General features: G+C 35.0%; 2 protein-coding genes across 5 annotated transcripts; one reads left to right on the forward strand and one right to left on the reverse strand.

Moving 5' to 3' along the window:
• Positions 1 to 219: 219 nt before the first annotated feature.
• LOC105836111 (RCC1 and BTB domain-containing protein 1) lies at positions 220 to 4,279 on the reverse strand. Its single transcript, XM_012679930.3, has 10 exons — positions 3,723 to 4,279; positions 3,022 to 3,193; positions 2,478 to 2,693; positions 2,142 to 2,364; positions 1,895 to 2,025; positions 1,539 to 1,808; positions 1,013 to 1,146; positions 826 to 926; positions 619 to 746; positions 220 to 459 (listed from the first exon to the last, which is right to left on the reverse strand). The coding sequence occupies exons 1-10, from the start codon at positions 3,776 to 3,778 to the stop codon at positions 313 to 315; spliced, it is 1,578 nt and encodes a 525-aa protein (XP_012535384.3). The 5' UTR covers positions 3,779 to 4,279; the 3' UTR covers positions 220 to 312.
• Positions 4,280 to 5,007: 728 nt separating this feature from the next.
• Positions 5,008 to 11,286, forward strand: LOC105836114 (DNA-directed RNA polymerase, mitochondrial). Of its 4 annotated transcripts, none has more exons than XM_012679934.3 (8): positions 5,009 to 5,514; positions 5,944 to 6,057; positions 6,576 to 6,769; positions 6,864 to 7,329; positions 7,744 to 10,114; positions 10,424 to 10,595; positions 10,668 to 10,768; positions 10,971 to 11,286. In XM_012679934.3, exons 1-8 carry the CDS (start codon positions 5,394 to 5,396, stop codon positions 11,080 to 11,082), a joined length of 3,651 nt encoding a protein of 1,216 aa, XP_012535388.1. In that variant the 5' UTR covers positions 5,009 to 5,393; the 3' UTR covers positions 11,083 to 11,286. The 4 variants fall into 4 exon arrangements, with proteins under 4 accessions (XP_012535389.1, XP_012535388.1, XP_036142583.1 ...); XM_036286690.1 differs by having other exon boundaries at positions 5,389 to 5,857; XM_012679935.3 differs by lacking the exon at positions 5,944 to 6,057 and having other exon boundaries at positions 5,008 to 5,514.
• Positions 11,287 to 12,541: the final 1,255 nt, after the last annotated feature.

A 12,541-nucleotide genomic window follows, 5' to 3' on the forward strand; every position in this document is an offset into this window, starting at 1 on the left:
ATTTGTTTCGAATAATTTATAAATTCATATATTTGCAAAATCATAAATATCAAATTTATTCGAATATATTTCAGAATATTATCCTAGTAATTTAATATTTCTTTAATTCAATTTTATAATATCCTTCGAAATAATTTAAGCGTTTGTTTTTTCAAAATATGACAATAAGTTTTTAAAATGTAACAAGAGAAAAAACATATATTTTAAAATTATTATTAAGAAAATATTCCTTGATAAAGATAACAGTTACTTATTAAAAAAAAGAGTAAATCTCTTTTCTTGATAATAAAATTAATGTTTCTATGTATAGTATTAATTTTCAAAAATACGTGGAAAGAGATTAGCGGCTCTTTCTGAAAACTCAATTACCGTATGTAAATCTAACTGTGTAAAACTGTCCGTCTTCAATATATCATTTGCGTTTTTCAAATAAAATTTAATGCAATACTTCTCCAATTCCTAAACAATAAACATCATATTAATGTATAAAAATGCATTATTTAAGTTAATAAGTTCTGGCATTATAGAACTAAATGCCGGATAGTTTAAATAATAAAATAATATAATACTCTGTCAAATAAAAGACAAAAAAAGAAAAAAAATAGTAATATTAATTACCTCACTAAAGTGTGTTGCCACTTTGAAAATAAGAAATACGTTTGATACAGTAATTTCTTTCTTTATCATTCGAATACAATCTCTTTTAATATTTTCGTCACAGTACTGATCGGCCATTACTAGAAGAACTGCAATAAGATACTTTAATCACGAATTGTAGACGACAATAACATCATATACGATATAGTTATTACAATTCAAACTCACCCAACAGATCTTCTACGCATGAGAAATCGATTTTACCGGTATAGAAATATTTTAAATAAGCTTTATACATGTCATACGAATAACGATTAAATGTCACAGACCTATTAAATTAAAAAAATATATTAAAGTAAAATATAGGATTAAGATAGAGAAATTTTTGAAAAAAATATGTTTCACAAAATCATACCATTGATTGTTTTCTATCATATTAGAATGTAATATACTTCTGAAAAACGAATATTGTGAAGTACGAATTTTCAGGATAGCTGTGTGGACGTAAATAGTTTTCGTCTCGACTTTTATCATAAAATCGCTCGTCCACTATCAAAGACAAAGAAAAAAAATTGTTAAAAGTAAGTATGTACTATATACATATTATCTGCAAATGCTTGTTTTTTTATTAAACGATAAACATACAAATTTGCAATGCAATTAAAAGAAAGGCTGTTCAGATACTAAATTATACAATAATATTATTATATATTAAAATATATTTTTAAAAATATGTTAAAATTCTATAAAAAGGAAAAAAGAACTAAATTTCTTTAATTATGTTTCCAACAAATGGCATATTTATATATGACTTGTGACAATTATTAAATTGTAAAAGATCCACTGAGTCTTTTGAGCATAAACCGTGCTGCTTTGGTAATAGTCAAAAATATTAAAGCAGAAAACGGACAGGTGTACACAGGTTTAAGAACGAGACTTACAGGATCGTCGAATATAGCTTCCAAATTATTCAATATGTTAAATTCTCCGTCTGTGTGCACATGACGGTCCGAGGTAGTTGGCGATTGACCCGTCATCGAATTGCACACGTCAAATACGTTTGTATACTCGCAGACAGCAAACTCGCAAACGAACTTGTCAAACACAAGAGGTCCCCATATATAAACGAGTCCATTCTCGCTGGACTTTGCAAAACTTGAATTTCTCATAACAGCAATGTCCGACACTTGCTCTACATTAGGTATATTCACCTGTCGTAAAATTTTATGGTTTATTCCGTGTTTCTCTCTATCGCGGCAAATTTTACAATAGCGAACTTCATTCAAAAATTATTCACCTTCTCAGGAGAAGTGATGCAGCCGAAATCGATATCGGGATTCGATTGTTTATTATCATTTCTACCCCAAGCGTAAACTTTCCCTCGGTCACTCAGTGCAAGTGTGTGCCCATCTCCACAGACTACCTTAACTAAACATTAGGATCATATGGATTAGATTAATTATTTATAGTGCAAGCTGGAGATAAATTCTTGATACATGTATGCTTTTCGTAAACAAAAAGGCTTTAAGGAAAAATAAAATTACCTATTGTTTTGTTGGAGAGTTCCTCCACTGTATCTGGTTCTTCTATCGTGAAGGGAGATATAAACATTTGTCCGTACCATTTTAGAGACCAAGTGTATGTTTCGCCGAGATCGGTGGCCACCACAAAGAAATTCTGACCGCAACCAAAGGATGTAATCTTCCCTTTAATATTCATTTGAGCCAAATACTGACACATTTGTACATGGCCGTAGTGGTAATATAACTAAATCAAATAATCTAATTGTGAATTTAATCGGTAAATCTATAAACCTAATTATTATTATAATTATTATTGTAATACATGTAATACGTATAAAATTTTAATTATTGCTTTACTTTTTCATCATCAGTTAAAATGAGAAAGGTAAAACCACAAATTGCAGTTTTCACAATGCGTGTACTGCTCATCCAATCAAGTCTCTGAGAATAATAATAATCTATCTTAGATAATCTCTCTGTAACGTCGTTTAAATTTCCTCTGTTTTCGATTTCAAATCTTTCGTCATCTCTAAAAGGCCCGCTATAAAGACGCCGGTTATACCAACTATATCCCTTCAAAAAATAACATCATGGTTTTTATTCAGTTAAATATTTTGTTAAAGTAGATTTAATTAAATTACATTATATGCAATAAAAAATTAAATGTAATAAAAAATATATATTCAGCGACACTTGAGTTCTTGGACCGGGGATGTAAAAAGACCAACAAAAAATGGATAAAATTAATTAATACTATCAGCGAGAAATGTTTCGACGAATTGACATCGATTTCATCGAAATTATTGTATCGAAATAATAGTTGAAATTTAAAACTTATTCTAGACATCAAAAAAATTTTATATGGATTAAATATTTTTATATGTAATAAAAAAAAATATACTTCTCCATCTTCAGTATACAGCAAAAAACTTTCGTACAAGTAATTAGTGATTAGCATCTTTATCTTTTTGCTGAACATAAAATCTACTTTAGCCGGATGAATGCTAGGATCGATATGGCCACTTTTCTCGGTTTTTATCTCTAAATATTCGGTGCATGATCGCAACAAAAGCCTTGGAAGAAAATAATTACACTATTATTAATGCCTTGCCCCTCCCCTCAAATAAATAAATAATAAATAAGTAAAAAAAAAGATATTTATATCGACATAAGTGTTAAAGTGGCTTCCAAAAACATTAATTATTGCAAAATACAAAACAGGAATTTGAAGAAACTAGAAGGCGAAGAGTACTTCGTCCTTGTAGCAATTGATAAAAGCACAACAAAACATAAACAGAGATATTCAATCCGTTGTTACATTTCATATTTACATTCAAAACCTTTCAAATTAAATCTTAATATTCTTAATATTTTAATAAGTCAATGAAATAATCGCGTCTTAAGACGTACAAAAACTATTCGTTTTTAAGACAAGTTTAAATATAATATAAATAATTTATGTATGAATTAACAACAATTTTCGTAAAACATTTAAATACAAACAATTTAACTCTGTGTTTACTAATGTCCATTCATTATTATCACGCAATTAGCGATGTGTGTTCCTAAGAACAATAGAAAGAAAGAAAATCTTCAACTTACTGCCATCTGAACGAATTATAACTTTCATCTCCTTCTTTCTCTTGAACGCGAAACATAATTATAAACTTGTTGATAACACGTATTAACACTTGTTAATAACACTTGTTAATAACATATATAAAATACAAAGCGTATGTAATACTGTAGATATTAAATAATATCGTAAATGCGTCCTAAAACCTCAAGTTGAAAGAAACGAGTAACTTTTCCCCTCAGAACCAATTTGAGTCTGCCTGCGTGACATTTGGAAGATTCAGTACACGACAGTTAGGAGTTAAGACTTGTGTCCACGATTCTAAAACATAGTTTCCGTTATCGATTCGAGTATCGATTCTCGAATAAGGACTTTTACACTTTGATAAATCTAGATAGCAGGGTTGAGTAAGTTAATACATTTTTTTAACTAAATTAAATTAAAGCTAATGGATTGTAAAACTAATTCAGTTTAGTTAAACGTTACATAAATAAAAACCTAACTCAGTTAAAATTTCGTTAAAATTAATTTAACTCAAGTTAAAGTAAAAGTTAATTTTGAGAAGCTTTATTTATATTAAATTAAAAACCCATATAATTTATTTAAGTCAGATTACCAACATAATTACAATATTGATCATCAAATATATTTAATATTTTATTTCTAATGTAAGTTGTAATATTAATTATATGAAATAATAAAAAAATATTGTTTCCATGCAAAAATGTATTTTTATTTTATAATTTTTCGCCCAGATAAAATTTTTAATTTACAAAAAAATTAATAAGTTAAAGTATATACGTTTCAAAAATAACTAGTTAAAGTTAAAAATTAAATCACTTAAAATTAACTAAATTAAATTAAAAGTTATTAACTTTTTAACATTATTATTATTATTTCAACTTTTTAACTAGTTACTATTCAATCCTGCTAGATAATACAAGTGAAATTAAATTTCAGAATTCATACTAACATTAAAACGTTAAACGCTGATGATTGTAATCTCTTCCTCCCCCCTCTCTCTTTCTCTCAATACAAACAAGTAAATAAATAAACGTACAACATAAAAGTTTCGTGCGGCTAATAAATTGATCTAGTATTAAAATTGATACTGATATAAGAATAGTAAAATAATACAATGAAAAAGAGAACGTTGAAAAGCATTGACGCGAGAGGCCACAAAATCAAACCACATATCGCATTTCGATTCAAGAGGAAAAATCGCGGCCGTCGATATATCGCAAAACGATATACCGCACCTCTCCAATTCTGCGCGCGCTACTCGCTTGCACTTTTTGCTTCATGTGCACCCAGACGAGAGAGTGCACTCAACAGACATCGGTCGTATCGTTTTATCAATTCACTGGAGTGACTGGAGTGCATTGCGGTGCATTGGAGGGATCGTTAAGAAGAAGAAAAAGAAAAGAGAGAGAAAGAAAGAAAGAGACACGCGCGCGCTCATCGCGACAACAAGAAAGAAATAGAGGCGACAAAGCGAGGTGTTCTCCGAGGTGCAGAAAGTGCACCGAGATAAGTGACGCTTGCCCCGCTCCCTCTCACTCTCTCTCTCTCTCTTTCTCTCTCTCATTCTCTCTGCTCTTCCTCGTGTTACGTTACATACTCGATTATGGTAGCTAGCGCGGTGAGGTTAGCGTATCACGCCGACACCAGGAAACGGTGATCAACCAGCAGGAAGGATGTTCAACTTCCTGAAGACGCGCGCGGCCTCGATGCAGCAGAACGCGCGCTTCGTGTCGGTCGGCGGCCGGTCGCGGCTCTGCTCCTTCTGCAACTTCCACCATCTGAGCCCGTCGCGTGGTAAGTCGCGCCCCAAACACGTGAGGAGGAGGACGTCCGCGTTATTTACGAGCGATCGCGAGTGACGCGGTGCGAATGGACCCCTCGCGAGTTCTCCGATTATTCCTCCGCACCTCTCGCCTCCTCGCAGCCTTCCCTCTTCTTCCTGTCGTCGTGAGAGAACCGCTTCACGATTGCGATTCGCCTCGATCTTTTCCACTTATTGTTTATTACATAAAGCAACGATGTCACGCGGTGACAGCGGCTTCGATCGATTTCCCCTCGCCAAGTGTTCACGTGGACATGCGATTTCGCAGCTCGAAATATTTCGGACGCGGGCTTTGTCAAAGGTTTCCCTGTCAAGGTAGTGCAGAATCACGTAGAGATCTGCCGAGCCTGCTTTTGCACTTAAGTAAATCGTTGCGCTAACTTACTGTGTGTATATTCCAGCGACGACGAGATGCTCGCTGATTCGCTGTTACGCAACTGATACGGTGAAACTGCACGCTCCCTTGCAAAAGAAGGTGAAACGTCGCTTTAAGAAGTATGCGGAGTTATTGGAAGGTAGCAACTAAAAGTAACATGAGTAATGAATATCTAATTATGTTCTGTTACCTAGTACAAGTGAAATTAAATTTCAAGATTCATACTAACATTAAAACGTTAAACGCTGATGATTGTAATCTCTCTCTTTCCCTCCCCTTCCCTCTCTCTCTTTCTCTCAATACAAACAAGTAAATGAATAAACGTACAACATAAAAGTTTTATGCGATTAATAAATTGATCTAGTGTTAAAAAGTGATACTGATATAAAAATAGTAAAAGAAGAAGATATAAAAATAGTACAATGAAGAAGAGAAAGTTTACAGTTACAGCTTATAGTTCTGTTGTCAGGATTTTTTTTTGCAATCCTGTTTCTAATGGGAGTAAAATTTTAAAACCATAGTGTTGTCCCTGAGTCGCTTTTTACTATTTTTAGTCTTAGAATTTCAAAATTTTACATCTATGGTGACTAATCCAATATGTCCAATATGTATTGAATTTAATCTTCAAACAGTTATACAGTTTGTCTGAAACTTTAGTAACCAATCAGACAACCAGCAACAAGAAGGCGGCGGTGCATAAGCTGAGCTCAGCTCAAGTATCCCTTCTGGTTGGTCAGCCAAACATCACGCTGGACAATATTCCTCCTAATTTTCGTCTCAAGAAGGAGACAATCACGACGCAAAGCAAAGACACAAGTAAAAAGACTGAACTGAAGAATTTGATTTGTATGGTAAGAGAGTAGATCAAAATTTTTATGATAATTTATCACCAGAGAAAAGATTTTAAATCACCCAGAAAGATTAAATTAATGTAATCGATTTTAGGACGACAAAGTGAACGATATGCCTAGTATCATATTTCAGGAAAATGATGACCAATTAGAGGACACTTTCGAAGAGGATCTGCCGCAGACATTGAAATACGATATGACTCCAAATTCTTATGCTACAATCCCTTTCGCGAGTGAGACTGACCAACCTGAGACATATTTTTCCGATGCCAATTTGATCTCTCATTTATTAGCGCATATGGACATTTATACACAAATCAATATGCCACAAAAAGCCTTCAAGTTGCTTACATCAAATAAAAATCTTCTCAAGCGCAGAAAGCTTCCGATCGTTCCGTTCTATAATCTGCTCTTGAAGTCCCACGTTTCCCATAGGCATATGGAAAAGGCGTTCGAGATTTATAGAATAATGAAAGTGGATTCTGTCCAACCGAACCCTCAGACGTATGCTCTTATGTTCGAGATAATCGGAAAAATAAAACATCTAGAGAAACGAGCAGGTAAATGAAGCTTAGTATGACTTTTAAAAATACAACGTAAATGTAGAAGAAAAAAGTAGTAGAACAAACCATAGATTAAAAATATAACTCGTAATAAAACAAGATCAAACATTTATTTAAAAAACTTAAGGTAAAAATTTAAAATATATTTTAAAAAAGAAACGTAATAATTTTTTACATAGCAAAATTCTTTATTTGTATTTTTTAGAATTTTTTATTAATTAAATTTTCTAGTTATTCTATAAATAATGATATATTTAAAATCTATAGATTTTTTGAGAAATTACGATGTTTCTATAATTCTATGTAATTTGCAGAGATTTTATAGATAATGAACTTGATAATAGTATTTCAAACATAGGCATTTTTTTTACTCTTGTAGCATTTTTATCAATTGAATGTGACTCTTTGCAGAGAATGCGGCAGAAATAATGGCGGACATGAACCTCAATGGCATCACCTTCGACGAAATAATAAACACGTCGCAGATGAATACGACGCAACGCAACACTGTTCTTCAGTGTATGAAATTGTTGGATCCACAGTACGCAGTACAGCACGCAGATATCGACGCTGCGTACAATTGTAAACTGTTACAGAATAAGCCAGTGAACAATAAGTATTGTCCAGCGGAGGGAGTGGTCACCACGGACGAGTTGTTGGATAAGATGCGTACGCAGATAGACCTGGAAAAACAACACAAGATGGACCTGAAAAGCGTCGCATTGTTCAGCGGAGATTCCTACATTAGGGAGCAGGCCGTCAATCGGATCGCGGAATGGAGGGAGGTCTGGAGGTCGTCTGTAGCCAAGGCCTTCGAGAAGAACTTGACCTATCTGAAACAGAAAGAGACAAAAATGAAGATCGATTTCAGGATTCTATATCCGTTTCTGCAGGTGTTGCCCAAGGAAGTATATGTCGACGCGATTCTAAACGAGATCGATCAGTTGATTAAGCTCTCTGAGGGGTACAGCAACACCATGATGTATCTTTATTTAAAGCTGGGAATGTACATTTACAATAGATACGAATTTCAGCAAAAAATGAAAGACGGTATCATAACTGGCACCAACGAGATCTACAAGAAGTATTTGAAGTGGTACATGCAGAGGGACACTACCGAGAGGATTAGCAATGGACGCATCAAGTGGCAACATCTCGTCCATGAGGCCCGGAAGTCCGGCGTTTGCTGCGAGATGGTGGTGCCGGAGTGGTCGCGCAACATCATGATGAACGTTGGCAAGTTTTTGTACAACATCATCGTGAACAACGTGAAGATCCCGCACGTTCCTAAGCCTGGCGCACCCGAGCGGCAAATACCCGCGTTCTATCTGCTCTACAGGCCTCATTCCAAGTATTTAAAGCAGGAAATTAAGCCTCACCCTCATCTGCACAAGATCTACAAGGACTCGCATCCAGAGACCCTGTCCTTCGAAACGGATACTTTACCGATGCTTTGTCTGCCGCGACCCTGGGTTAACGAGAACACCGGTGGTTATCTGCACTCCAAAGTGTCGGTCGTTCGCGACTTCGACGTGAGGCTGTCGCGCCAACTGAAAAACACGAAACAACTATATCCGGCATTGGACTGCTTGAATCAGCTCGGCTCAGTTCCGTGGCAAATCAACAAGTTTGTGCTAGACATCCTGGTGCAGATCTTCAGAGAGGGAGGCTCACACGAGCTGAACGTACCTCAACCGTCCATGGTTCTCCCATCCACATCGGAGATGATCGCGAACAATACGGAGAAGAAACCCAGAGAGTTGCAGACTCTATTGATGCAATTCAAGCGCAGGCGAAACGAAATGCACTCGTTGTGGTGCGATTGCCTCTACAAGCTATCTATCGCCAATCACTTTAGGGACAAGGTGTTCTGGTTACCACACAATCTGGACTTCAGAGGCAGGGCATATCCGGTGCCACCTCACCTGACTCATCTCAGTTCGGACTTGGGCCGCTCGATCCTCATGTTTGCCCAGGGCAAACCGCTGGGCCCTAATGGTCTGGACTGGTTGAAGATTCACACGATTAACATGACCGGTTTGAAGAAGAGGGAATCGATCGACACACGACTGAAGTTCGCGAACGAGATATTGGATCTGATACTGGACAGCGCGAGAAATCCCTTAACGGGTGAGATGTGGTGGGCTAAAGCCGACGAGCCATGGCAGACTCTGGCGGCGTGCAAGGAGATAGACAACGCTCTGCGCGTCCCGAACCCGGAGGAGTACGTCTGCCGGCTTCCCGTCCACCAGGACGGCAGCTGCAACGGGCTGCAGCACTACGCCGCGCTCGGTAGAGATGTGATAGGAGCGAAGAGTGTAAACCTATATCCCGCGGACAAGCCGCAGGATGTGTATAGCGACGTTGCCGCGATGGTCGATGAGTACAGGAGAGTCGACGCGGAGGCTGGTAACGAGGTGGCCAAGGCCCTTGAGGGTCACGTCAGCAGGAAGGTCATGAAGCAGACCGTGATGACCACGGTGTACGGCGTGACCAAGTTTGGGGCCCGGCTGCAAATCGCCAGGCAGCTTAGCGACCTGCAAGACTTCGATCAGAAGTACGTCTGGACCGGCAGTATATACCTAGTTGAGAAGACGTTCATGGCACTCCAGAATATGTTTGAAAGTGCAAAGGAGATACAGAACTGGTTCACGGATTGCGCCCGCGTTATCACGATCAGGTGCAATCAGCACGTACAATGGGTGACTCCGCTCGGTCTACCAGTCATGCAGCCCTACACTAAGCCCTGTAATGTTACCAATCCGAAAGTCAAGGTATTCAGGTGAGCACATTAACGCTATATTGGTTACATCAATAGTATCTTTTATATTTTTTGTGTTTATCTTATCTGTATGATGATATATGAAATTTATAAAACATGAGAATTCTTATTCCTAAATTAGATCAACTAATTTCCTTTTTTTTGAAGCTATTCCGTGTATCTCTCGTGTTTACGAGATTTTATGTATAGAATTATGTGTCTTATATTTTATAATTTTATATATAAAATAAAATTATAATTTATTTATAAAATTATATATTTTATATATTTTTTAAAATAAAATTTATGTAATATAAATATTATTTGCAGAAAGGTAGATACTGTGAAACAAAAGAACGCATTTGCGCCGAATTTCATTCACTCGTTGGATTCCTGCCACATGATGCTGACGAGCTTGTACTCCGAACAAGCGGGAATTACATTTATGTCGGTGCATGATTGTTTTTGGACGCATCCGTGCTCAGTGGAAATTATGAACAGAGTAAGAATATTATCACGGAAACACATCACTGCAGATTACTTTTGGATGAAACATTAATGTGTCTCTTCGCAGATTTGCCGAGAACAATTCATCGCGCTTCACAGCGAGCCCATTCTCAAGGATTTGTCCGAGTTCTTTTGTACAAAATACGTGAAATACTTGATGAATGGACGGTAAGTTCTTTGCGTATTTTTTAAAGTCTTTAAGTCTTGTATTTTGAGTCTAGACTCAGATGCCTTAGTAAAATGTATATCTCACGTTGCCTTTTGTTTAGACTCTAGAGTATTGAAAAATCGGGAATCAGAAAATGCAAGTTATAAAACAAAAGACAACATGAAATATACATTTTATTAAGGCATCTAATTGAAATTTTAGATCTATAACGCTGAAAGGCAAGAGTGATTGGCAAGAGGTCTTCAAGAAGGTTCCCAAGAAGGGTAGTTTTGACATCAACATGATCTTATCGTCTCGATATTTTTTTAGCTGAAATATATTTATTATGGAAAAAATGTACCATTTTGTTACAAATGTGAGTGTGAAATACTGTGAAGTTTTAACACGAATTGGCTTTTGTTGTACGAATTGCCAAATATATAATTTACGTAAAATAGAGTACGTACAAAGAGTACGTAAAATAGGTTCTAGGACAATATGTAAATAGCTCGCTAGGACAATAAAAATTTTAAAACTTTAAATGCTCTACAAACACATCTCTTCTACATTTTATGCTCGACTCAAAATGAGACTATGGATCTAATGACCAATATTTGTAATCCGATTTAATATTTAACGTCTTATCACTGTTTTCGTCGCTATCGTATTCCACATTTTCCTCCTCAACTAAAATTAAAATTATGAAAGGTTAAAAATTTAAAGTAATAATAAAATAAATTAAACTTGTCGATATTTAATACTGTACCTTCGGAATCATCCTTGTCGATTATAACATCTTTAACAATCTTTGGCAATTGTTCTCCGTCAAACCATTTAAATTCATAACATGTAAACTGATTAGCAGCAATTTATCCAAATGCCTCTGGATCAAGGTCAGAAGGATTTTTCTTATTAACATTTTGCCAAATATTTGTGTACTCAGTCCGTCTCTTTTCAACATCTAGATCCGTTTCTTTTCTAACGTGTGCCTATATTTGACCCTCCCCCTTCTTAAAGAATTTAAATTTTGTAGAATAATTGATAATTCTATATCCTAATCCAAATAATCCTTCTAATTTTATACATTTTAAGAAAATAATTATAAGTTTAATAAAATTATATTAAGAGTACAAATATAAATTTACTATGATTATAAATTTAATTAACTAAAACTTCGTTAAAAATTTAAAACTTTGTTAACAAAATTTTTTTTTCGCAAATAAAAAAAATGTGTTGCTTACGTTAATATTTTAAATAAAATATTTTACAAATTTTTTATTTTATCTCGTTTTAGCATTAAAAAAGTAACGGAAAAAGTAACGAATCGTTACTTCTTAAATAACGGTAACCAGTTACTTTTGAGCATCAGTAACGAGTAACAGTAATGAGTTACTTTTTTGACTTGGTAACGAGTAACGGTAACGATCAGTTACTTAATTTTAAAAAGTAACTTTCTCATCCCTGCTTTTTTTTCAACTAAAAGAAACATATAGAATAACTTTTAACAATTCTTCTGAATTCTATCAAGAAGCAATTATTATTGTAGTTTAAGAATCCCTTATGTTCAAATACATATTATAATATAATGTTTTTTTTGCTTTATTCTTAAGTGGCTCCCATTTTTCCTTTTTCCCTACTCTGCATGAAAGACGATGGGAATGTTATTCCTTCTTCTTTGTAATCATCCTTGTTTACTTTAATGTGTGGACAATAGTGTAAATGCTTTTTGCATTCTTTGCTTTTTGAAGATATATCAGATCTTTGTTACTGTTGCCACTTTACTACGTACAAAA

The sequence above is a fragment of the Monomorium pharaonis genome, chromosome 5 (genome assembly GCF_013373865.1).
Source record: "Monomorium pharaonis isolate MP-MQ-018 chromosome 5, ASM1337386v2, whole genome shotgun sequence".
Lineage (NCBI taxonomy): Eukaryota > Metazoa > Arthropoda > Insecta > Hymenoptera > Formicidae > Monomorium > Monomorium pharaonis.

Bases quoted from the DNA above. Each gene is read 5' to 3' on its own strand.
- LOC105836114 (XM_036286690.1), top strand. From the start codon at position 5,590: ATGGACCCCTCGCGAGTTCTCCGATTATTCCTCCGCACCTCTCGCCTC. The intron at 6,058-6,575 runs GTAGCAACTAAA...CTGAAACTTTAG, and splicing joins GTATGCGGAGTTATTGGAAG to TAACCAATCAGACAACCAGC. The intron at 10,115-10,423 runs GTGAGCACATTA...TATTATTTGCAG, and splicing joins CCGAAAGTCAAGGTATTCAG to AAAGGTAGATACTGTGAAAC.
- LOC105836111 (XM_012679930.3), bottom strand. From the start codon at position 3,778: ATGTTTCGCGTTCAAGAGAAAGAAGGAGATGAAAGTTATAATTCGTTC. The intron at 2,026-2,141 runs GTAATTTTATTT...CCTAATGTTTAG, and splicing joins ACTCTCCAACAAAACAATAG to TTAAGGTAGTCTGTGGAGAT. The intron at 1,809-1,894 runs GTGAATAATTTT...ATTTTACGACAG, and splicing joins GCATCACTTCTCCTGAGAAG to GTGAATATACCTAATGTAGA.